The 27,017-nt window shown below is 39.9% G+C and overlaps 1 protein-coding gene across 6 annotated transcripts in view; it reads right to left on the bottom strand.

The window, feature by feature from the left end:
• Positions 1-19: 19 nt before the first annotated feature.
• atp11b (ATPase phospholipid transporting 11B) overlaps positions 20-27,017 on the bottom strand; it is a 114,744-nt gene continuing 87,746 nt past the window's right edge. The window contains exons 30-32 of one of the 6 annotated variants that reach the window (XR_009822063.1): positions 15,617-15,780; positions 1,973-2,208; positions 22-1,896 (exon numbers count right to left, since the gene is read on the bottom strand). Coding sequence is in view for 3 of the 6 variants with exons in the window: in XM_062028598.1 (XP_061884582.1) it covers positions 2,127-2,208; positions 15,617-15,780 (246 nt within the window). In the remaining 3 variants the exon portion in view is untranslated. Of the gene's footprint in view, positions 2,209-15,616; positions 15,781-27,017 lie in introns of those variants that run through there. The other 5 variants (XR_009822064.1, XM_062028598.1, XM_062028600.1 and 2 more) reach the window with 5 other exon arrangements.

Here is a 27,017-nt window from a genome sequence, read left to right on the forward strand (position 1 = left end):
TCCAACACATGGTGTCTCTGACTCCAACACTTGGTGTCTCAGACTCCAACACTTGGTGTCTCTGACTCCAACAAAAAAGATGTATAGAGTGCTTGTACAATAATAAAATAGTTACTGATGTTGGCATTATCTCTGTTATAACAGCTTGTTTTGATCATGTAGTCTGGAAATGAACAATACTTTTTGGGGGTCAAAGCAGCAATGTTTGTCAATACTTTAGTCTGGTGCCTTCGGAATGTTGTGATTCTGAAAGACAATAAGCGGGAAAACACCCCAGAAGCTCAAAGGTCACAAGAATCACTTTGTAGTGTCAAATTTTTTAAAAGTTACTTGTTAATAAACAATTGTCACATGTGGATAATCGTGTTGTGCTCTTACTTCCACATCTTGTTGGGAGGTGAGACCTTCAGTTCTCCCAGGAAGTGACAATTGACACGGCACCTGCTTCTTATAAATGTATTTATTTCATAAATAGAACATTTCATAAACAGTAGCTGAGTTTTTACAGACAAGAGGATGGAAGACACAGCTGAGGAGCGATGATGACAGGAGGAAGAGTCAAATGATTTCCTAGTAAACCGACACCACGCGACGCTCGTGTTATGTCGCAGAGACGCCGAGTCACATCAGCTGTGTTCACGTGCACAACACACATGAGTTGACATTTCCACTCGGGACATTTAGCCATCATTCGATTTCCTACCGCTTTAATTGAATTGCAAATGCTGCACAGCAATAAAGTGAGTGGTTGTGGATCACTGACACCACCAACGCCTCTGCTGCTAGTCTGTCGCCGGGGGAAAAAACAAGCTACATTTAAAGCATAACAGGAATGAGCTTTAATACAAATAGAAAAGCTGTTCAAGTAAATATTTGTGCATGTTTCACCAGACATGTGGCCAAAGTACCACTGGGTGGATGACAACTTCAAATAGCGGACATGATTATCATATGTGGTGAAATATTCATGTCATCTAATTAGCTCCTAAAAATACTTAATAGGATCTTGCTGATCACGACAAAACAAAAACCACTTCCAGGTTGTGAAATAACTGCAGCAATTTACAAATAAATAGACATGGAACCGTTGAAAAGATATTAAAAAGTTGAGTTCTATGTGCAAAAAAATGTCTCCTACATGATGCAGCATCGCGGTCAAACGGTTTAACATTAGTTAACGCTCGTGTCAACAACACCCGTGTGTCGTCTTATTATTATTTTCGTACGCCGTCAATAAACGTGTGTGTTTACATGGATTATATCACTTTTCATATTGGTCAGCGCGGCTGAAGGTGCACACAAAGTAGACCTAATGAATTATTGTTCATCAACAAAAGCACACAATCAACAAATATTCCAAAAAGGACACGACAGACGGGAAGACTTCGTGCGACAAGTAGCGGGGACGTTAAGGCGTAACCGTAGCGACGGGAGCATCCCGTCGAGGCCCCGCTTCGTTGACGTCGAGGCTTAAAAAACGCTCGCCTCGCACGGTTCCGTGTCAGCCGTCAAGTCACCATGACAACAGGTGACATCGCCATCGAAACCTCACTGCGAGGACGCAAACACTTTGACAAAGCAAAAGAAAAATACGAGCTGATGAAACATTCAGAGTCCGCACGCGTCCTTTTAACGCGACTGAGGAAGGCAATAAAGGGGGAAACCGACACCCTGCAGCTATTTACCGTACCTTCCATAATAAGGGAACTTCCTAACCCCCCCCCCCAAAAAAAAAAAACTATGGCTTTATCAACACACTCGGGGCGCCCCGGGAAAACGGAGTTCAGAACAGTCAGCAGGAGCGAAGCAGCATGAACGCCGTGTGTGCGAGCAGGCACAAAAAAAGACATCCTCTTTGGTATCAGACCTGGTGGACGTTGACAGAACTGCAGGATGCTACGAGTGGGAGGCAGACATCAAAAAGTGCATTTTGGAGCAGCAGACATGTTTTTTTTGGAAGCAATAAAATCACCTCCTGACGCTCGCTTCTAGAAGGTTCTCTTCCAGCTTCAACGTCGACCTCCTTTGGCTCCGGCTGAGTCTATTTGTGTGTGGTTTTGAAGCCAGCGAGCTTACAAGATGGTATGAAGGATGGAGGGATGGAGTGGAGGGGTGGAGTGGAGGCGTCAGCAGTGGGCGGCGTCAATGGGAGACAGCGTGAGAATGCTGCGATCGTTGGAGTAGAAGTTGTCGGGGTCACTCCAGGACCTGAAATGATGCAGCAGGGACTGAGGGTTAGGAGTAGGGGGGATGGGGGGGGGGCAGCAGGACTAATTAACACACGTCTGTTAATTAGTGGTTATGATTGGACATAACAGGAAGTGACGATGATGGTGGTTGACTACTTTTGAGTCCCATCCAAAACACGTTTGGTCACAAATTAATTGGAATATTTCTTGACTTTGTAGTCCAAATCAGAGATCTCCAACACATCACTTCTACTTTTTCCCCGAGCAGCTTTCAACGTATTATTAGTTGCAACGTCACCCACAAAAAAGGTGAGGATTACTTTGGTGGATGCACGGTCTCAATGTTGACCAGCTAGTGGGAAACCGAAAAACTGTGATGAGTGAAACCGTACTGCTGAAACAGGATGTTGTGATGATGTAAGCAGGATTGTCTGGAGTGTCAGCATGTCTGTGATGTGGACCTACTTGCATATACCCCACATATACCCGCTGACAACCAGCTACAAAATGTGCAAATATTAAGAGATGCTCTTTCAAGGCTTAGAAGGTGTGTCCTAACTTTGTTACATACATACATACATACATGCATGCATGCATTCATGTATGTATGTATGTATGTATGTATGTGTGCGAAGTGGGTTTGTGCAGAGGAGCCACCGCCTACGCCTTGAAAGAGCATCTGTTAATATTTTCACATTTCGTAGATATATTTCGTAAATATATCATGTATGCATACATATACATAAATATATACATGTATATATACATACATATATACACATATATACATACACACATATACATGTATATATACATATATAAACACACATATATGTATATATACATACATATATACATATACATAAACATACATACATAAATATATATATATATACATTAGGGCTGCAACAACTAATTGATTAAATCGATTAAAATCGATTATAAAAATAGTTGCCGATTAATTTAGTCATCGATTCGTTGGATCTATGCTATGCACATGCGCAGAGGCTTTTTAAAAAAAAAAAAAAAATTTTTTAATTGAAAAAAAAAAAAAAAAAAATCTTTATTTATAAACTGCAACATTTACAAACAGCTGAGAAACAATAATCAAAATAAGTATGGTGCCAGTATGCTGGGTTTTTTTCCCAATAAAATACTGGAAAGGATAGAAATGTAGTTTGTCTCTTTTATCTGATTATTAATCGAAGTAATAATCGACAGATTAATCGATTATCAAATTAATCGTTAGTTGCAGCCCTAATATACATACATATATACATACACACATATACATACATATATATATATATATATATATACATATATATACATATACATATATATATACATATATATACATATACATATATATACACATACATATATATATATATATACATATACATATATTTATATATATATATATATATATACACACATATACATACATATATATGCATACATATACATATATATATATACATACTGTACATATATACACACATATATATACAGATACATATATATACACATACATATATACATTTATATATACATATATATAAACACACACACAAATATATATACACAAATACACAAATATATAAACACTAAATTGGCCCTAGTGTGTGAATGTTGTCTGTCTATCTGTGTTGGCCCTGTGATGAGGTGGCGACTTGTCCAGGGTGTACCCCGCCTTCCGCCCGAATGCAGCTGAGATAGGCTCCAGCACCCACATCTACAGTCCCCTCCAAGATTTCTCATTGTCATCCCATTGGGTTGAGTTTTTTCCTTGCCCTGATGTGGGATCTGAGCCGAGGATGTCGTCGTGGCTTGTGCAGCCCTTTGAGACACTCGTGATTTAGGGCTATATAAGTCAACTTTGATTGATTAGCTTTATTGTTACCCACCTCGTACTTGCAGTATATTACAAATTAGAAAGATGTGTTTTTGTCTTTCTTGATTGTGAATGATAGGCAAAATAAAAATAAATAAAAATGAAGGACACGCAATGGAACTGAAACCCCTCAACCCTCATGGCAAACAGCAGCAATCATAAAGACAAATAAATTATAATGGATAAAAAGCACCAAAAAAAGTATTGACTACTGCAATAAGCAGCGCAGACACACCATCTTATTATTGAAGCCTCTCAATGACCATTCAGCTGCACTCTGTTTGCTACGCTGAAGACAAGCGTTTTTTTAAGACCTGCTAAATCCAAAAACAGGCCAACTCAGTGGCTTGAAATAGGCTGCTGATGACTCAAATGACAGTTTGACTGGAGGCAAACGCACTCGTGTGGCTGTCCACAACACCCGGGCTCAAAGCAAACCTCTGGGACTAACAACAACACTGCTCCACAGGACGGGATGGAGACAATAGCAGCAACAATACACTGTGAGGACACCGGCCCAAAGGAAATAGGACAAGCAGATTTGTGACAAGACCAAGCCTAAGGCTGGAGGGGAACGTGAAATTAATGAATAATTTATGGGAGTGGTCAACAAACATCACGGACGTTTAAAACAGCAGAACAAGGTGGGCACTAGTTTTGTAACCATACCAATATTTTTGTACCTAAATAAAGGGGACCACAAAAAAATTGCAATATTGGCTTCTTATGGTACATTAAACATATGTTTATTATTGCAGTTAAGTCCTTAAATAAAATAGTGAACATACTAGACAACTTGTCTTTTAGTAGTAAGTAAACAAACAAAGACTCCTAATTAGTCTGCTGACATATGCAGTAACATATTGTGTCATTTATACACCTATTATTTTGTACACATTATTAAGGACAAATGGTAGAAAATTAATTATTAATCTACTTGTTCATTTACTGAAGTGAAGTGAAGTATATTTATAAAGCGCTTTTCTCTAGTGACTCAAAGCGCTTTTACATAGTGAAACCCCATATCTAAATTACATTTAAACCAGTGTGGGTGGCACTGGGAGCAGGTGGGTAAAGTGTCTTGCCCAAAGACACAACGGCAGTGACGAGGATGGCGGAAGCGGGGGTCGAACCTAGAACCCTCAAGTTGCTGGCACGGCCACTCTACCAACCGAGATATACCGCCCCGTAGGGGTGTATTGGTACGTGTATTTGTATTGAACCGTTTCGGTACGGGGGTTTCGGTTCTGTTCGGAGGTGTACTGAACGAGTTTCCACACGAACATATTAAGTAGCCGCCTAAGCTAAAGTCTTAAAGGCCTACTGAAAGCCACTACTACCGACCACGCAGTCTGATAGTTTATATATCAATGATGAAATCTTAACATTGCAACACATGCCAATACGGCCGGGTTAGATTATTAAAGTGCAATTTTAAATTTCCCGCGAAATATCCTGCTAAAAACGTCTCAGTATGATGACGTCTGCGCGTGACGTCACGGATTGTAGCGGACATTTTGGGACAGCATGGTGGCCAGCAATTAAGTCGTCTGTTTTCATCGCAAAATTCCACAGTATTCTGGACATCTGTGTTGGTGAATCTTTTGCAATTTGTTTAATGAACAATGAAGACTGCAAAGAAGAAAGCTGTAGGTGGGAAGCGGTGTATTAGCGGCAGGCTGCAGCAACACAAACACAGCCGATGTTTCATTGTTTACATTCCCGAAAGATGACAGTCAAGCTTTACCATTGGCCTGTGGAGAACTGGGACAACAGAGACTCTTACCAGGAGGACTTTGAGTTGGATACGCAGACGTGGTACCGTGAGTACGCAGCTACGGCTTCCAAACATTTGATCGCTTGCCCGTACGTGCGTGCCGCTATGTGCATGTCACGTACGTAACTTTGGGGACTTATATGTGCTGTATGAACTTTGCGGAGGTGAACGGCACTTTGGGCTGTGGGATTGAGTGTGTTGTGCGGGTGTTTGTGTTCTATTGGCGGGTTATATGGACGGGAGGGGGGAGGTGTTTGTTATGCAGGATTAATTTGTGACATATTAAATATAAGCCTGGTTGTGTTGTGGCTAATAGAGTATATATATGTCTTGTGTTTATTTACTGTTTTAGTCATTCCCAGCTGAATATCAGGTCCCACCCGCCTCTCACAGCATCTTCCCTATCTGAATCGCTTCCACTGCCCTCTAGCCCTTCACTCTCACTTTCCTCATCCACGAATCTTTCATCCTGGCTCAAATTAATGGGGAAATCGTCGCTTTTTCGGTCCGAATCGCTCTCGCTGCTGGTGGCCATGATTGTAAACAATGTGCAGATGTGAGGAGGTCCACAACCTGTGACGTCACGCTACTTCCGGTACAGGCAAGGCTTTTTTTTATCAGCGACCAAAAGTTGCGAACTTTATCGTCGATGTTCTCTACTAAATCCTTTCAGCAAAAATATAGCAATATCGCAAAATGATCAAGTATGACACATAGAATGGATCTGCTATCCCTGTTTAAATAAGAACATTTCATTTCAGTAGGCCTTTAATAAAAAAAACAACAAAAAAAAACAAGCAATGTGACTTCGGGGGTGCGGGACCGGTACGTTTCAGAGACGGTATCGTACCGAAAATTATTCATTAGTATCGCGGTACTATACTAATACCGGTATACCATACAACCCTAGTGGGCACAAACACAAATGTATACGGAGTGTACACACCGCCAAGGCAGCAATAACCTCCATGCAATGACAGAGTCTGGACATTCTCGGTCTAAACTGTAAACTGTAAACAAACTGAGCCGTGAACACCAAAGATTACAAAACAAACATGCCCACAAAGCTTTTCTTAGACATGTTTTGATTTCTTATCAAACTGCTGTAGCCTCCTAATTAATAAAATAAAGTGTCCACTCTGACATGCTTCCGAAAATAGTACTTTATGTGACATGAAGCCAGGATTTTACCATTTAAAAAGGTGTGTGTGAAAGTGAGCTGACATTTGGACTGGGCCAAGAGGTGTGACAAACACACAGGGGGCACATCTTGTTTGTTCATCACGGAAACCTTCTTTGACACCTCATGACAGCCGTGTCTGCTCCTGCTTTGTCGCCTGCAGCCGACGCTGCCGTGGTCAGTATCTAGTGCTGTGGTAACTATGCTTTCCTACTGAGACGGTGAGGAGGGACACGAGGGTGTGAAGGGACAATGACAATCATACAAAAAACCAACTAAATATTCAATCATATTTCTTTGTGTGTTTACAGGTGGTCCTTGGGTTACGAGTGATATACGTTTTAGTGTAAGTTGGAACGTATGCCTACATGAACACTTACACTATATTGCCAAAAGTATTTGGCCACCTGCCTTGACTCACATATGAACTTGAAGTGCCATCCCATTCCTAAACCATAGGGTTCAATATGATGTGGGTCCACCATTTGCAGTTTAAAAAAAAAAGTAAAAAGTTAAAGTACCAATGATTGTCACACACACACTAGGTGCGGCAAAATTATCGTCTGCATTTGACCCATCACCCTTGATCACCCCCTGGGAGGTGAGGGGAGCAGTGAGCAGCAGCGGTGGCCGCGCCCAGGAATCATTTTTGGTGATTAAACCCCCAATTCCAACCCTTGATGCTGAGTGCCAAGCAGGGAGGTAATGGCTCCCATTTTTCTAGTCTTTGGTATGACTCGGCCGGGGTTTGAACTCACCGATCTCAGGGCGGACACTCTTAACTACTGGCCAGTAGGTAAAGCTTCAAGTCTTCTGGGAAGGCTGTCCACAAGGTCGCGGAGTGTGTTTATAGGAATTTTCCACCATTCTTCCATAAGCGCATTGGTGAGGTCACACACTGATGTTGGTGGAGAAGGCCTGGCTCTCAGTCTCTGTTCTAATTCATCCAAAAGGTGTTCTATCGGGTTCATGTCAAGTTCATCCACACCAGACTCTGCCATCCATGTCTTTATGCACCTTGCTTTCTGCACAGGTGCACAGTCATGCTGGAAGAGGAAGGATTGTCCAAAATGTTTTGGTATCCTGGAGCCTTCAAAGTTCCTTTCACTGGAACTAAGGGGCCAAGCCCAACTCCTGAAAAACAACCCCACACCATAATTCCTCCCTCCACCAAAATTCACACTCGGCACAATGCAGTCCAAAATGTAGCGTTCTCCTGGCAAGCTCCAAACCCAGAATATTTAGGAGCGAGGAAATTTCACGACTGGATTTGTTGCACAGGTGGCATCCTATGACAGTTCCACGCTGGAAATCACTGAGAGCGGCCCAGTCTTTCACAAATGTTTGTAGAAACAGTCTCCATGCCTAAGTGCTTGATTTTATACACCTGTGGCCGGGCCAAGTGATTAGGACACCTGATTCTCATCATTTGGATGGGTGGCCAAATACTTTTGGCAATATAGTGTATGTCATTCACACTGTAGACAGAACACATTAAGGTCATATCAAATAATATACTGTTATCTATGTAGTTGACTTGCATGGGGGCTTATTGGAAGAGGTAAGTCTCAATGTCCATTTCATAAGAACAGATCCTTCCACATGCTCAAGAATACCACCTGTACCCTTGATGATGGTTGTAGAATTTAACTAAGTTGGACAGAGCACGCAGATCAATGTTGGGGAGGGTGTAGCCTATGCCAGCTGCACTCGGGCAGAAGGCGTGGGTACGCCCTAATAAATGATTCTACATTTTTTCCGTGCTAATAACACAAGCGGCTAATCTTGGCGCTGGTAAGGAAGGCCAGTAACGTGGTGGGAGTGGAGCTAGACTCTCTGGCGGTGGTGTCAGAGAGGAGAAGTCTAGCAAAACTCCTAGCGATTATGGACAACACCTCCCACCCACTACACTTGGATCTGGCGGAGAGAATGAGCACGTTCAGTGGAAGGCTCAGACTCCCAAAATGCAACACGGAACGACACAGGAAGTCCTTCATACTGACAGCCATCAGGCTGCATAATGCATATGTTCCTTTTTGACTGTACTTAAATGTATAATAGACTGCATTTATATTATTCACATGTGAATAATGCTGTATAATAGACAGTATTTATATTATTCACATGTGAATAATATAGACAGTATTTATATTATTCACATGTGAATAATGCTGTATAATAGACTGCATTTATATTATTCACATGTGAATAATGCTGTATAATAGACAGTATTTATATTATTCACATGTGAATAATGCTGTATAATAGACTGTATTTATATTATTCACATGTGAATAATGCTGTATAATAGACTGTATTTATGTTATTCACATGTGAATAATGCTGTATAATATACTGTATTTATGTTATTCACATGTGAATAATACTGTATAATAGACTATGTTATTCACATGTGAATAACGCTGTATAATAGACTATTTATATTATTCACATGTGAATAATGCTGTATAATAGACTGTATTTATGTTATTCACTTGTGAATAATGATGTATAATAGACTGTATTTATGTTATTTACATGTGAATAATGCTGTATAATAGACTGTATTTATATTATTCACATGTAAACAATGCTGTATAGACTGTATTTACATTATTCACATGTGAATAATGCTGTAAAATAGACTGTATCTATATTATTCACATGTAAAAAATACCTAAGTGTTTATCGTCTATTGTGAGCGAACTGTGGTGCTGAATTTCCCCCAGGGATCAATAAAGTACTTTCTATTCTATTTTCTACGCAACAATCACAAGTTGACAAAATTATGAACAACGTTTCGATAGACTTCGTGTTCGACTCCTGCCTCATCAATAACACATATCCACATTGGTGAGACTTTGACACGGTCAAAAGACAACAGTGGGACGGACAGCCTATCAGGCTGACTGAAACTGATATAAATTCCGGGCAACATGGAGATTCATCCATTCATTTTCTACTGTTTGTCACTCATCGCATGGCCAACACAGATAGACAAGCATTCAAACTATTTTAATGCACTTCCTCTTCCACATCGATAACACAGCTTTGGCTTGAGCGATGTGGAATGACAATGCTGACGGGGAATGCTAATATCGCAGCTGCAACTATCAAACTGACCGAGTTTTTGCAGAACAACTAACGCCCGTGGTTTTAGCACATGGAAGCCAAGTTCTAACTTAGAGGAATTACCAAGGATGTGACTAAGTATTTCTACGTCGTGACCGTGTTTCAGTGGCCGGGCAACGGCCATAGCAATGACGCTTGGACAGGCCTGGGCAATTATTTTGACTCGGGGGGCCACATTTTGAGAACAAAATGTGTCTCGGGGCCGGTATATCTATTTTCAGGAACACTAATACAAAACCTCACAATATCAATCAATGTTTATTTATACAGCCCTAAATCACAAGTGTCTCAAAGGGCTGCACAAGCCACAATGACATCCGCGGTACAGAGCCCACATAAGGGCAAGGAAAAACTCACAACCCAGTGGGACGTCGATGTGAATGACTATGAGAAACCTTGGAGAGGACCGCAGATGTGGGTGACCACCCCCCCCCCCCCCCCCTCTGGGAGACCGGATGCAATGGACGTCGAGTGGGTCTGACATAATATTGTGAAAGTCCAGTCCATAGTGGATCTAACATAATAGTGAGAGTCCAGTCCATAGTGGATCTAACATAATAGTGAGAGTCCAGTCCATAGTAGATCTAACATAATCGTGTGAGAGTCCAGTCCATAGTGGATCTAACATAATAGTGTGAGAGTCCGGTCCATAGTGGATCTAACATAATAGTGTGAGAGTCCAGTCCATAGTGGATCTAACATAATAGTGTGAGAGTCCAGTCCATAGTGGACCTAAAATAATAGTGTGAGAGTCCAGTCCATAGTGGATCTAACATAATAGTGGGAGTCCAGTCCATAGTGGATCTAACATAATAGTGTGAGAGTCCAGTCCATAGTGGATCTAAAATAATAGTGTGAAAGTCCAGTCCATAGTGGATCTAACATAATAGTGAGAGTCCAGTCCATAGTGGATCTAACATAAAAGTGGGAGAGTCCAGTCCATAGTGGATCTAACATAATAGTGAGAGTCCAGTCCATAGTGGATCTAACATAATAGTGAGAGTCCAGTCCATAGTGGATCTAACATAATAGTGAGTCCAGTCCATAGTGGATCTAACATAATAGTGTGAGAGTCCAGTCCATACTGGATCTAACATAATAGTGTGAGAGTCCAGTCCATAGTGGATCTAACATCATAGCGTAAGAGTCCGGTCCATAGTGGATCTAACATAATATTGTGAGAGTCCAGTCCATAGTGGATCTAACATAATAGTGTAAGAGTTCAGTCCATAGTGGATCTAACATAATATTGTGAGAGTCCAGTCCATAGTGGATCTAACATAATAGTGTAAGAGTCCAGTCCATAGTGGATCTAACATAATAGTGTGAGAGTCCAGTCCATAGTGGATCTAACATAATAGTGAGAGTCCAGTCCATAGTAGATCTAACATAATAGTGAGAGTCCAGTCCATAGTGGATCTAACATAAAAGTGAAGTGAAGTGAAGTGAATTATATTTATATAGCGCTTTTCTCTAGTGACTCAAAGCGCTTTACATAGTGAAAACCCAATATCTAAGTTACATTTAAACCAGTGTGGGTGGCACTGGGAGAAGGTGGGTAAAGTGTCTTGCCCAAGGACACAACGGCAGTGACTAGGATGGCGGAAGTGGGGATCGAACCTGCAACCCTCAGGTTGATGGCACGGCCACTCTACCAACCAAGCTATACCGGTTATATATATATATAACGTGTGAGAGTCCAGTCCATAGTGGATCTAACATAATAGTGAGAGTCCTGTCCATAGTGGATCTAACATAATAGTGTGAGAGTCCAGTCCATAGTGGATCTAACATAATAGTGTGAGAGTCCAGTCCATAGTGGATCTAACATAATAGTGTGAGAGTCCAGTCCATAGTGGGGCCAGCAGGAGACCATCTCGACGTTACGACAGACCGCCTTAAAAAACGGAATATAATTTTTTTTTTTACCGAATGAGACACCTAGAATGTACATGAAAGTAAAGAATGTGGGATTTACAATATTAACTATGAGCGATAAAACTCTGAATATTGACAACATATGAACGTCACACACTCTCTCGATCGACATATTTTACAATTAAGCGAAACGCAACAAAAACAGCAAAATATAAACGCGAAGGGTAAAAAGAAAACACCTACAATCTGATACATCACTAAGCTTTAGAACTTTGCTGTAAAAATCTCCTTCCGCATCTGTCCCGGACACCCGCTTTTCAGGCTGGCCGCTCTGGAAACACTCTGTGGAAACGCTCCCCGTCCACACTGCTTGGTGCCTCGTCTGAGCTGCTGTGACTTAGATTACCATAGTAAGTAATTAGATTACCAAAGCAACTAGTGTATCATGCAAAAGCGCAGTTTCCAACCATTAAAATACTTTGTATAGTTCAAGACTTATGGTAATTTGAAAACATCACTGCACATCATAATGGCAGCTACACTTTCCATCTTAAAGATCTAAAAAAAATTATTTGAGAATGTCCGGCGGGCCAGATCGAAAAGCTTAATGGGCCGCATGTGGCCCCCGGGCCTTAATTTGCCCAGGTTTGCTCTTGGAGGATCCTCCGGGCTACCGGTGGCTACTATATTGGGTGAAACGAGTGTAAAGGTGACGACAATATACGGGTGTTTTTCATAATTAAAGGGTTCTAATAATGTTAATAAAAGGTTGTAAGCAGTTTTTATGCTCTTACTATGAATTTTTATTTATTTATTAATACTTCTTCTTTGTTCACCATGGTCTTAACCTGTGCCAATTAATTGCAATAAATAAAGTTTAAAAAGTTACATAAAAAAAACAAAAAAAGGAACCTTGTACTTCCTCAGTATGCGACTATGTACATATTCAGTTACACATTTTTTTTAAATGTATTTCTTTTTGTACCATATTAATTTATGGAAGGGCGTTTGTAACCACAAAATGTTGTAACGCAGAACATCATAAGACTGAGAGCACTTTAATCTGTAGAGCACACAACACCACAGCACTTTTTTATGCATTGTGCTGATCCTTTTGGGAGCACACGCAAGTTTGCAGAATTTCAAGCATTGCTGTATCAAAACGGATGGGAAACACGTCTTATATTTTACAGCCACATTTATTTTATGACATACTTAACTTATTACAGAGTGAAATTATGGCAGAAGAAAGACGATCTCTTCATAATGTCCTCTTCGAAAGAATGCGAGATTGCATTTGCGGCTGGAAATAGTTGCAGTTATTGAGCATGCCTGTTAGAATAATTGTATATACCGTATTTTTCGGACTATAAGTCGCAGTTTTTTTCATAGTTTGGCCGGGGGTGCGACTTATACTCAAGAGCGACTTGTGTGTGAAATTATTAACACATTACCGTAAAATATCAAATAATATTATTTATCTCATTCACGTAAGAGACTAGACGTATAAGATTTCATGGGATTTAGCGATTAGGAGTGACAGATTGTTTGGTAAACGTATAGCATGTTCTATATGTTATAGTTATTTGAATGACTCTTACCATAATATGTTACGTTAACATACCAGGCACGTTCTCAGTTGGTTATTTATGCCTCATATAACGTACACTTATTCAGCCTGTTGTTCACTATTTTTTTTTTATTTTAAGTTGCCTTTCAAATGTCTATTCTTGGTGTTGGGTTTTATCAAATAAATTTCCCCCCAAAATGTGACTTATACTACAGTGCGACATATGTTTTTTTCCTTCTTTATTATGCATTTTCAGCCGGTGCGACTTATACTCCGAAAAATACGGTAAGTTATCACAAAACTTTGTGTTTCAATGAGTTTCCGGCGAGCAGACAAAAGCTGTCTTTAATCCTACCAAGCAGAAGGCTTGTAAAACTCCACTGTGTAGGATGGGAAGCAACATGAAGATGTTCTGTTTCTTTCATGTATTGTAATCCACAGAAATATTTTGTCTTGACCCAAGAACTACAAAGCGAAGAGGAAGCAGGACCAGACTCCCCTCAAGGCGAACTTTTGTTTGAACTGTTTTACGACCTTTTCTGTAACTGTTTTACGACCTTTTCTTTGAACTGTTCTGTAACCAAAGACGACGGCTGTTTACGACCCCCGCCCCTTAGAAACAGCTGTTGCCATGTAATCAGGGAAAGTCCAAATAAAAGAGGGGGCGTACAATATTTCGCCAGAGCGTGTTGGGAGACTGTACAAGAGTACAGCGCAGACGCGCTCTCCTCAATTGAGCCAAATGTAATTCTGTCTCCGTTTAATTCTTTGCTTCTTGTCTCGTTTAATAGAGGTCATCAGTGTTTGAACCTGACAATGCTGACAATGTAAATTATACCATGACATCGCAGTTACACATCTCTTCAAGGAGAGTGCAAAGACAAACTGTTTATAGATTACTGGGATGAGACACTGCACTTGTTGAGCATAGTCTGCAGTGGTGATACTGCTGACGATGCGAACAAGGCCATGAATGAACTGCATGTACACGTGACAAATCAAATCGGTCAAATCAATACTGAAGCCATAGCTTAGAACACCGAGGGCTGATTCGGTCAATGCATACTGAACCAACAGATCTCACACAGAAACAGATAGCAAGGCGAATGTGCTCAGAGTATACTCCAGTTACAGCACCGGAGAAAAAAAATACGGGTTTTCAACCCAGACTTAAAAACTAGACCCACACTGTACGATAATGCAGTGGTGTATCCATTAAATCTGGCCACTGAAGTCCTGAATTTCAGTCACCAGTTGACAATATTTAGCCGGTGTACAAGTGCTCTTGTAACGAGGTACTTGGAACTCAATCTAAACGTTGTAAATGAGTGTAATGTTACACATGCTGTATAGATTATGGAGTCATCTGTTAAAGTGCTTAATAAGTGTCCCTGATAGGTGGCTCATCAGACCAACTCACTCGTGAAATGGTATGAGGCAGAAACAATGGAGGCGAACATGACAGAGACCGAAGCATACGCTGTAAAGATACAGGGGGCATATACCAACAATACTGCATGGCCGGAAGAGAAAATAGGTTATATAGTGTAATACTGAGGCCTACTGCATGCCTGCATATTATGGCAGGTCCTATACTAGGAGTGGGCTGCCAGATATTCACATCGACATGCTTAAGTATGACCATCACAATCCACTATCATTTTGTATATAATTAAATATTCTGGATGATACATGAGTGTGGCTATGGGTTAAAGCTTTTGGTTTGGTCTCCTCGCTACACTTAATGGAATTATAGAAGTACAATTGTAATGCAATCAAGGCTTACGCACTTTGTTTTAGTGCTGCCCCAGAGGCTTGTTCATCATATGCTAAACCCATCATTTTATACTGGACTGACCAAGTAATCTTAGAACTGTAGCCACATTATGAACTGAAACGTTCAGGCCTGCAGACTGAATATTCAAAACCACGTGGCGGTGGTGGACTTTCATCCTGACTGAGAATCATTTCTTGCCGTCGTCGTCCTCCCCACCTGTTGTCGCGGCTGGATGTGTGGCAATGGTTGCCAGTGGTAGAGCACGGCCCGGTCATTTGCTCCAGGAAGTGGCCCAGGCGGGAACAGCCGCTCTGCCCATGTTGGTAGCAGCACAAGGACTCCACACAGCTGAGGGTCTGGGCCTGGGGGGCTGATAAAGGCTGAAGGGAGAGACACAGGCCAATGAGATGGAGGTCACATTAAGGAAAGAGAAGGGCATGTAGGGTAAAACGTAGAGATGTCCGATAATGGCTTTTTTGCCGATATTCCGATATTGTCCAACTCTTAATTACCGATGCCGATATATACAGTTGTGGAATTAACACATTATTATGCCTAATTTTGTTGTGATGCCCCGCTGGATGCATTAAACAATGTAACAAGGTTTTCCAAAATAAATCAACTCAAGTTATGGAAAAAAAAATGCCAACATGGCACTGCCATATTTATTATTGAAGTCACAAAGTGCATTATTTGTTTTAACATGCCCCAAAACAGCAGCTTGGAATTTGGGACATGCTCTCCCTGAGAGAGCATGAGGAGGTTGAGGTGGGCGGGGTTTCGGGGGGTAGGGGGTAGCGGGGGGTGTATATTGTAGCGTCCCGGAAGAGTTAGTGCTGCAAGGGCTTCTGGGTATTTGTCCTGTTGTGTTTGTGTTGTGTTACGGTGCGGATGTTCTCCCGAAATGTGTTTGTCATTCTTGTTTGGTGTGGGTTCACAGTGTGGCGCATATTTGTAACAGTGTTAAAGTTGTTTATACGGTCACCCTCAGTGTGACCTGTATGGCTGTTGACCAAGTATGCCTTGCATTCACTTGTGTGTGTGTGAAAAGCCGTAGATATTATGTGATTGGGCCGGCACACAAAGGCAGTGCCTTTAAGGTTTATTGGCGCTCTGTACTTCTCCCTACGTCCGTGTACCACTACGTACAGCGGCGTTTTAAAAAGTCATACATTCTACTTTTGGAAACCGATACCAATAATTTCCGATATTACATTTTAAAGCATTTATCGGCCGATAATATCGGCAGTCCGATATTATCGGCCGATAAATGCTTTAAAATGTAAAATCGGAAATTATCGGTATCGGTTTCAGACAGAAAATAAGCAAATATCACCCTTATTTGAGATATTTAATCTTACTTAGATTTCAGTTTTTGCAGTGCAGGAATTGTTTCTGATTCCTGACTGAAATAAAGTTGGCTAATATGTTATCGTTGTGGTAATAGTTTGCAGTAGTGCGAAACTATAATGCATTATACTAAAAGCTGTTTGTAGTTGATTTTCACGGGAGTTACGTTCCAGACCCCCCTGGGTTGATTTCCAAGGAGGGACACTATTTTTTTTTTTGTGATTTAAATGAATATTGTATCAATTTAAAGTCATTATATACCCTGCATATACTGTTATTAACCCATAATGTACACTCAAATAGAGATGTCCGATAATATCGGACTGCCGATATTATCGGCCGATAAATGCTTTAAAATGTAATATCGGAAATTATCGGTATCGGTTTCAAAAAGTAAAATGTATGACTTTTTAAAATGCCGCTGTGTACACGGACGTAGGGAGAAGTACAGAGAGCCAATAAACCTTAAAGGCACTGCCTTTGCGTGCCGGCCCAATCACATAATATCTACAGCTATGTGAATGCAACGCATACTTGGTCAACAGCCATACAGCCATACTGAGGGTGGCCGTATAAACAAGTTTAACACTGTTACAAATATGCGCCACACAGAGAGCCAATAAACCTTAAAGGCACTGCCTTTGCGTGCCGGCCCAATCACATAATATCTACAGCTTTGTGAATGCAACGCATACTTGGTCAACAGCCATACAGCCATACTGAGGGTGGCCGTATAAACAAGTTTAACACTGTTACAAATATGCGCCACACTGTGAACCCACACCAAACAAGAATGACAAACACATTTCGGGAGAACACCCGCACCGTAACACAACATAAACACAACAGAACAAATACCCAGAACCCCTTGCAGCACTAACTCTTCCGGGACGCTACAATATACACCCCCCGCTACCCTCTGAACCGAGGATGTCGTCGTGGCTTGTGCAGCCCTTTGAGACACTTGTGATTTAGGGCTATGTAAATAAACATTGATTGATTGATGATTAAGTGACTTCAATAATAAAATATGGCAGTGCCATGTTGGCATTTTTTTCTATAACTTGTGTTGATTTATTTTGGAAAACCTTGTTACATTGTTTAATGCATCACAACAAAATTAGGCATAATAATGTGTTAATTCCACGACTGTATACATCGGTATCGGTTGATATCGGAATCGGTAATTAAGAGTTGGACAATATCGGACATTGGCAAAAAAGCCATTATCGGACATCTCTAGTAAAAATGAAGGAATTAAAGAGCAGAGTAGATAAAGAGAGAGAAGAATTCATCAGCAACACAACTCCAATTGTCATTGTCAAACACAAAAGGAGGTATAAACAACTAGTCAGCTAGATGACACATTGCATGCTGTCAAGGGACAACATTCAAAGCATGCAAATGAATGGGACTAAAATGGTAAAAAAAAATCTATTCCAAAAAGCCACAGGAGCTGCAAACAAAGATATGGAATACAGACATGACAGGCTTTGGTCATGTTGTGTAATCACATTCAAGCTCATCAATCGCTGTGTAACATATTTATGAATGTATTATGAATTCACAAACCACCTAAGTAAATCCCTCTGACAATCAGCAAAAATAATGACTTGACAAAGTAAAATAAATGTCTACCTTTCCTATTCGCCTCTTTACTGAGATATATAGCCTGGGCTGCATCATTTATCTCACAGCAGCGAGTCCATGCATGGCATTTTAACATGGATGCACAGAGAGACCCAGATTAGCTGTGGCAGAAATGTCCCTAAAAGCTCAGTGCAGGTCAACTTGTCATAGCTGTGATCCATCACTCACAATCTAATCCATATTCCCCATCAAAAAACAAACTATGAGCAAGGCCAGTGAGTCATAGGAGCCATTTATGTAACTTTCTGACAGCTATATACAAAACCCAAAACCAGAGAAGTTGGCACGTTGTATAAATGGTCAATAAAAACAGAATACAATGATTTGCAAATCCTTTTCAACCTATATTCAATTGAATAGACTGCAAAGACAAGATACTCAACGTTCGAACTGGAAAACGTTATTTTTCTTCCAAATGTTAGCTCATTTGGAATTTGATGCCTGCGACATGTTTCAAAAAAGCTGGCACAAGTGGCAAAAAAAGACTGAGAAATTTGAGGAATCCTCATCAAACACTTATTTGGAAGATCCCAGAGGTGAACAGGCTAATTGGGAACAGGTGGGTGCCATGATTGGGTATAAAAGCAGCTTCCATGAAATGCTCAGTCGTTCACAAACAAGGATGGGGCGAGGGTCACCACTTTGTCACCAAATACCTGAGCAAATTGTCGAACAGTTTAAGAACAATATTTCTGAACGAGCTATTGCAAGGAATTTAGGGATTTCACCATCTACACTCCGTAATATCATCAAAAAGAATCTGGAGAAATCACTGCACGTAAACGATGATATTAGGGACCAAGTCCACATTTCAAATTGTTTTTGGAAACTGTGGATGTGGTGTCCTTTGGAAAAAAGAGGAAAAGAACCACCCAGACTGTTAGAGACGGAAAGTGGAAAAGCCAGCATCTGTGATGGTATGGTGGTGTATTAGTACCCAAGGCATGGGTCACTTACACATCTGTGGAGGCACCATTAATGCTGAAAGGTACATACAGGTTTTGGAGCAACATATGTTGCCATCCAAGCAACGTCTTTTTCATGGACGCTCCTGCTTATTTCAGCAATATAATGCCAAGCCACGTGTTACAACAGCGTGGCTTCGTAGTAAAAGAGTGTGGGTACTAGACTGGCCTGCCTGTATTCCAGACCTGTCTCCCATTGAAAATGTGCGGCGCAATATGAAGCCTAAAATACCACCACAGAGACCCCCGGACTGTTGAACAACTTAAGCTGTACATCAAGCAAGAATGGGAAAGAATTCCACATGAAAAGCTTCAAAAATTGGTCTCCTCAGTTCCCAAACGTTTAATGAGTGTTGTTAAAAGGAAAGGCCGTGTAACACAGTGGTAAAAATGCCCCTTTGCCAACTTTTTTACAATGTGTTGCTGCCTTTAAAATCTAAGTTCATGATTATTTGCAAACAAAAATTAAGTTTCTCAGTACGAACATGAAATATCTTGTCTTTGCAGTCTATTCAATTGAATATAAGTTGAAATTGATTTGCAAATCATCTCTTTTATTTACGAATTACACAAAATGCCAACTTCACTGGTTTTAACTTTTGTAGATAATGGATGTGTTTTGGATAGTTTTTTAGATAATAGAACATTTATACTCCTCTACACTGACTACGGTAAATAAATACCGTATGATAACATGGTTGAGATGTGACATGTTTTTGAGGCATTGTCTATCATAACTTAACGATCTAGCGCAGAGACTTTCTTCACATGAACAGACATGGCTTATGACAGTAAAAATTCAAGAATACAACAAACCTTATCTTTAAATGACAAATATAGAGCAAATTGACGCTAAATGCACAAACTAGTGAACATAAGCAGTAAATGTTCATTTTCAGAAAATTGTCCTTGAACTGACAAATCTATAATTTACACAAACACCATCAATTCTGTTAATCCTCACTCAAAGCTTTGAATTCATCTGGTGAAACAGCAATCAGTTATCAAATGCATGTGAGCTTGGGATTGTAAATCGGAGGCAACTGTAGACAAATTGAGAACCCCAACAGTCTGAAATATTATTGACAAATGACAGTGTCAAGTAAGAATTATGAGGAAGGGCTTGTTAAGGGAATGTTAACTGGTCAAGGGAAATGGCAATTTCACGATAGCACTGCATAATCAAAGTCATTCAAAAGTTTTTAGTCCCAAATACAGCGCCTTGATAAAGGCCTACATTAGAAAAGTGTACACAGACAACATTAACTTTGAAAATTAAAACATTGACGACTTACAAAGACAATACATGGATCGGTCAATATGGAGTAGAGTGGGCAACACAGGACAATACGCAATTTCAGCGTTCCACAAGCATTACTAAATCGAAAAGAAATATCAATTAAAAAATAGGAAAGCGTGAACTAAGACCAGGCCTGGAAAATTGGTGGTTAACCATGATTGTGTATACCGTGACATGGTCAGTGATAGCAGGTGCAAGTATTTATTAACGGTGAGGTGGTTAGGCTTAATCATGATGAGTTGAACCCATTCAATCATCCATACTGAATGGTTGTCGCCATGCCAGACCCTTTTACGAGACACATTACAGATCAAATTAAAAGGGACGGGTTAACAAGCATGGGAGGACGACTGATGAAGCAGACTTCACAATTAAATGCAGTTTAAGGATGCATACAAGTCGGTTGGTTTACAAGTACAGTCATAGTGATCTAGAGCAAGGGTCGGCAACCTCAGCCTCCTTCTTGTGGCCCTTTAAGGACCTGCCAACACAACAGGGGCCTGATTTACTAAAGGTTTGCATGTACTAAAACGTGCGCAAACCTGACAGCACACATGCAACGCTAATCTACTCAACCTGTGCAAAGTGGATTGCGTCTATTAAGTGAGCAGAATAAGGCGTGCAGTACATTTTGCTTCATTAATATGCAAAATATATCATCAAAACGTCCACAGTACTGGGAGGAGAAAATGCAAATATAATTCTTTAGCATGCTGAATGTGTTTTTTTTATCAACACTCATCACCGTATTTGCGAGTACTATTTTGCGTTTTATTTAGCATGTGTCAAAAGGACACGCAAACTGACAATTCCGCACATGGACGCAGGATCTGTGCTCGCGCTAAAAACAAACAAACAAAACAAACAATGTACAAAGAATCCTCCGTCCTACATGTGTGTGTCAACATTTTGGGCGTTCAGAAATAAAAAATGTTAGACATGTCGTCTATTGAGCAATTTATTTGTATTATTTTATAGCTGCTGGATGATTTCTGCATTAAAATCAATCCAATTGATGCATTTGTGTTTGTTGACTTTTTTTTTTATTTTTAGGAAATATATAACTATCATATACAGTATCTCCAACATGGAAAGACGTCTTTCATTGTGCATTTTCTTGCGTTTCAGTCATTCCAGACTTGCGCACAGAATTAAGTGTCAGTGTTATCTAGATTGCGATTAAGAAAGGGTGTAACGGATTATAGCACACACAGACTTGCGCACAGAATTAAGTGTCAGTGTTATCTAGATTGCGATTAAGAAAGGGTGTAACGGATTATAGCACACACAGACTTGCGCACAGAATTAAGTGTCAGTGTTATCTAGATTGCGATTAAGAAAGGGTGTAACGGATTATAGCACACACAGACTTGCGCACAGAATTAAGTGTCAGTGTTATCTAGATTGCGATTAAGAAAGGGTGTTACATGTGTTATTATAGCACACACAGACTTGCGCACAGAATTAAGTGTCAGTGTTATCTAGATTGCGATTAAGAAAGGGTGTTACATGTGTTATTATAGCACACACAGACTTGCGCACAGAATTAAGTGTCAGTGTTATCTAGATTGCGATTAAGAAAGGGTGTTACGGATAACATGAATGTACAGAAAATGATTGTGTGCGATCATTAAGTAAGGCGGTCTGCACCACTTGCACACGCACTGTTAGTAGATCGCATGCAACACACCCACTGATAGTACACGCTGTTTTCTTCTTTGCACACGGTGTTTAACGTGTGGTATTTGAACCATAGTAAATCAGGCCCTAAGTGTTTGCAATCTGAGCTTCAGCGATTGTGTGTGGACGGTTAAAACCGTTTTAGGTTGGTATTATACGGAATGTGCCACATTATCTCCTGTTATTAAATCTTATTTAACAACAGAACACGGTTCCGGGTGCCTTGCAATGTGCACAGGCTATTAAAAAAAAACACATTTATGATTTTACAAGGGCTCTGTTTAAGTGCGGGCTGATTTGAAATAAAATGTACATATAATTGCAGTAATATCGCACTACGCTGTGGTTGTTTTTTCATTTTTATTTTGGACAATATGTGCAGCCGATAAATGTGTTTTTATGTGAACACTTTTTTTTTTGCAAACATTTTTAAATGGGCTGTTTGCAGCATTTACACAGATGCTTAGAGGGCGCCAACTTTCCAATGTATTTAACACAGCATACCCCGGCCTCTCGTACGTAATGACGTAACTACGTACGTACGTACGAAACACATGCACGCGCAGCTGTCACTGAATGTATATTCTATCATAACAACAACATGACTACAAATTGCTCCTTGTTTCTCTTGGACTGCTTTTGTATGTGCGCACTCACTCCCTGCATTTTATTTTGGTCGGTAAAAAAATGTATTACGCAAACTTTGTAATTGTCAAACAAACGTGTTCTGCTTATAATAATAATAATAATAATAGATTTTATTTGTAAAAAGCACTTTACATTGAGCAAACAACCTCAAAGTGCTATAGTGTATTAAAAAATAAAATAAAAATATAATAAAAAGAAATAAAAACTAGAACTAGCACACATATCTCTAAAAAAAAAAGGCTTTTTTAAAAAGAAGGATTTTTAAGCCTTTTTTAAAAGCATTCAATCTGCCCTCAGGTGGTCAGGAAGAGCGTTCCACAGACTGGGAGCGGCGGAGCAGAATGCTACACCACTAATGGTATCATAAGCTAACCAAACCAATCCAATCCAGTTTATTTATATAGCACATTTAAACAACAAAAATGTTTCCAAAGTGCTGCACAAAAATATTAAAAACAAGATTCAAACACTATCCTTAGTTCCACCAATGACTGAATAAAAAAACAAAATAAATAAATATAAAACCAATATAAAAATAACCGGTGGTGGTTATGTTTTTTGCTTTGAAAAATCTTACTGTGAGGAAGTTGCAAACAGCACCTTCGACATCTGAAAAGAGGAAATGTGCATTTTTGAGAGTTTTGTCATTTCCGATGGCCGTAAATGTGTACAAACTGAGACCCGACCGATGATTGAATGAGCGCGAGGAAGGCAGAGGAAAAGGAAGGGGCACCCGTTGTGTGGTAAGAGACTGCTGCACACTCAAGACGTTGGCTTCTTGAGCCAACTATCAGTTTTAGGAAAAATACTTTAACAAAGTAATTAATTACAGTTAAAATCCCCCCCCAAAGTAATTTAATTACTAATGAAATTACTCTGTATTAGATGCAATTAATTACTTGGGAAATTAAGTAGAGTGCAGGAGTGTGTGCCTTTAAAAGGTGGTGCCTGTTGCAAGACGACGTCAGAGAATAGCGGTTAGCCCAGCATTCATAGTCTGCAGGGTCAGTTACTGACTGGAAGGAGATTTTTGCTGACAGCAGCTTCTGTAGTGTTCACTGATAGTTAATAAAGCAACAAAACCTGCGTTAATGGCTATGTCTCTCCTTGACAACAAACGTGGTATTTGAGGATTACATTATTTATAACCGCATTGCATTGTTCATTATTTCCCCATAGTAGTGGTAGTCATTGTGTGTATCTGTCGTGGCAGTTGCTTGCACTACACTGCAAAAAGTCTGTGTTCAAAAACAAGAAAAAAAAATTAAAAAAATTAGGGGTATTTTATTTGAACTAAGCAAAATTATCTGCCAATAGAAGAAGAAAATTTGGCTTGTCAAGACTTTCCAAAACAAGTTTATTAATTAGCTAACCTCAATGAACCCAACAATACCTTAAAAAAAGTATATTCTGACTATTAACAACTGTACTACTATACGAGTACGTATTTTCTATTGTTTCATTGAAAATAAAACAGCAAAGTCCATTTGGCTGTCATCTGTTTTAATCCATCCATTTTCTACCGTTTGTCCCTTTCGGGGTCGCGGGGGGTGGCTGGAGCCTATCTCAGCTGCATTCGGGCGGAAGGTGTATGAGACACAATTGTGTCAAAGTCATGATTTTTTTTTCATGCTTGAAATAAGAAAGTATTACTTTAAAAAAGTAGTTTTATACTTGTGAGTGTTGATGACACAGCTTTGCATCAGTTGATATTCTAGTTTCAAGCATGTTTTACTCAATATAGGTCATAAAGTCTCAGCAACAAGCTGTAATATCTTACTGAGATCATTTAGGACCAAAACCCTTAAAACAAGTAAAACACTAACATAAAATCTGCTTAGTGAGAAGAATCATCTTATCAGACAGAAAATAAGCAAATATCACCCTTATTTGAGATATTTAATCTTACAAACCCCGTTTCCATATGAGTTGGTCAAATTGTGTTAGATGTAAATATAAACGGAATACAATGATTTGCAAATCCTTTTCAACCCATATTCAATTGAATGCACTACAAAGACAAGATATTTGATGTTCAAACTCATAAACTTTTTTTTTTTTTTGCAAATAATAATTAACTTAGAATTTCATGGCTGCAATACGTGCCAAAGCAGTTGGGAAAGGGCATGTTCACCACTGTGTTACATGGCCTTTCCTTTTAACAACACTCAGTAAACGTTTGGGAACTGAGGAGACACATTTTTGAAGCTTCTCAGGTGGAATTCTTTCCCATTCTTGCTTGATGTACAGCTTAAGTTGTTCAACAGTCCGGGGGTCTCCGTTGTGCTATTTTAGGCTTCATAATGCGCCACACATTTTCAATGGAAGACAGGTCTGGACTACAGACAGGCCAGTCTAGTACCCGCACTCTTTTACTATGAAGCCACGTTGATGTAACACGTGGCTTGGCATTGTCTTGCTGAAATAAGCAGGGGCGTCCATGGTAACGTTGCTTGGATGGCAACATATGTTGCTCCAAAAGCTGTATGTACCTTTCAGCATTAATGGTGCCTTCACAGATTTGTAAGTTACCCATGTCTTGGGCACTAATACACCCCCATACCATCACACATGCTGGCTTTTACACTTTGCGCCTATAACAATCCAGATGGTTCTTTTCCTCTTTGGTCCGGAGGACACGACGTCCACAGTTTCCAAAAACAATTTGAAATGTGGACTCGTCAGACCACAGAACACTTTTCCACATTGTATCAGTCCATCTTAGATGAGCTCAGGCCCAGCGAAGCCGACGGCGTTTCTGGGTGTTGTTGATAAACGGTTTTCGCCTTGCATAGGAGAGTTTTAACTTGCACTTACAGATGTAGCGACCAACTGTAGTTACCGACAGTGGGTTTCTGCAGTGTTCCTCAGCCCATGTGGTGATAACCTTTACACACTGATGTCGCTTGTTGATGCAGTACATCCTGAGGGATGGAAGGTCACGGGCTTAGCTGCTTACGTGCAGTGATTTCTCCACATTCTCTGAACCCTTTGATGATATTACGGAGCGTAGATGGTGAAATCCCTAAATTCCTTGCAATAGCTGGTTGAGAAAGGTTTTTCTTAAACTGTTCAACAATTTGCTCACGCATTTGTTGACAAAGTGGTGACCCTCGCCCCATCCTTGTTTGTGAATGACTGAGCATTACATGGAATCTACTTTTATACCCAATCATGGCACCCACCTGTTCCCAATTTGCCTGTTCACCTGTGGGATGTTCCAAATAAGTGTTTGATGAGCATTCCTCAACTTTATCAGTATTTATTGCCACCTTTCCCAACTTCTTTGTCACGTGTTGCTGGCATCAAATTCTAAAGTTAATGATTATTTGCACAACATTTTTTTTTATCAGTTTGAACATCAAACATCCTGTCTTTGTAGTGCATTCAATTGAATATGGGTTGAAAATGATTTGCAAATCATTGTATTCCGTTTATATTTACATCTAACACAATTTCCCAACTCATATGGAAACGGGGTTTGTACTTAGATTTCAGTTTTTGTAGTGTAGTACAGAGCTGCTGTACTTGATGAAGTGAACTAGCCGGGACACTTTTTTGTTGACATCAACACAACCACTTCAAAAGTAGCGTGCCACGTTACATCAGACGTATCGCTAACTGCGTTGTAATTATATAGAAAAGTACCGACGTTAGTAACGCCATAATTTATTAACAGCATTATTCCAAACACGGATCGTGAATTTACCAAAAAAACAAAAATAGTTTAGTTCTGCATGGATGAATTCCCTTGTCTGTAAAATAAAATTAAAAAAAGATTACAACTTTTAAAGGTCTATAAATTGCGGCTCCAGATTATTTTTCTTTGATGGAATAGAGCAGGCCTGGGCAATAATTTTGACTAGGGGGCCAAATTTAGAGAAAAAAATGTGTCTGGGGGCCAGTATATTTATTTTTAGGAAAACTAATACAAAACCTCACAATAAAGTCTGATTGAATGCTAAAAATGTTATGACAGACCGCCTTAAAAACTGCATGGAATTTTATTTTTTTCTATGAACGA

The sequence above is a fragment of the Entelurus aequoreus genome, linkage group LG19 (assembly GCF_033978785.1).
Source record: "Entelurus aequoreus isolate RoL-2023_Sb linkage group LG19, RoL_Eaeq_v1.1, whole genome shotgun sequence".
Classification (NCBI taxonomy): domain Eukaryota; kingdom Metazoa; phylum Chordata; class Actinopteri; order Syngnathiformes; family Syngnathidae; genus Entelurus; species Entelurus aequoreus.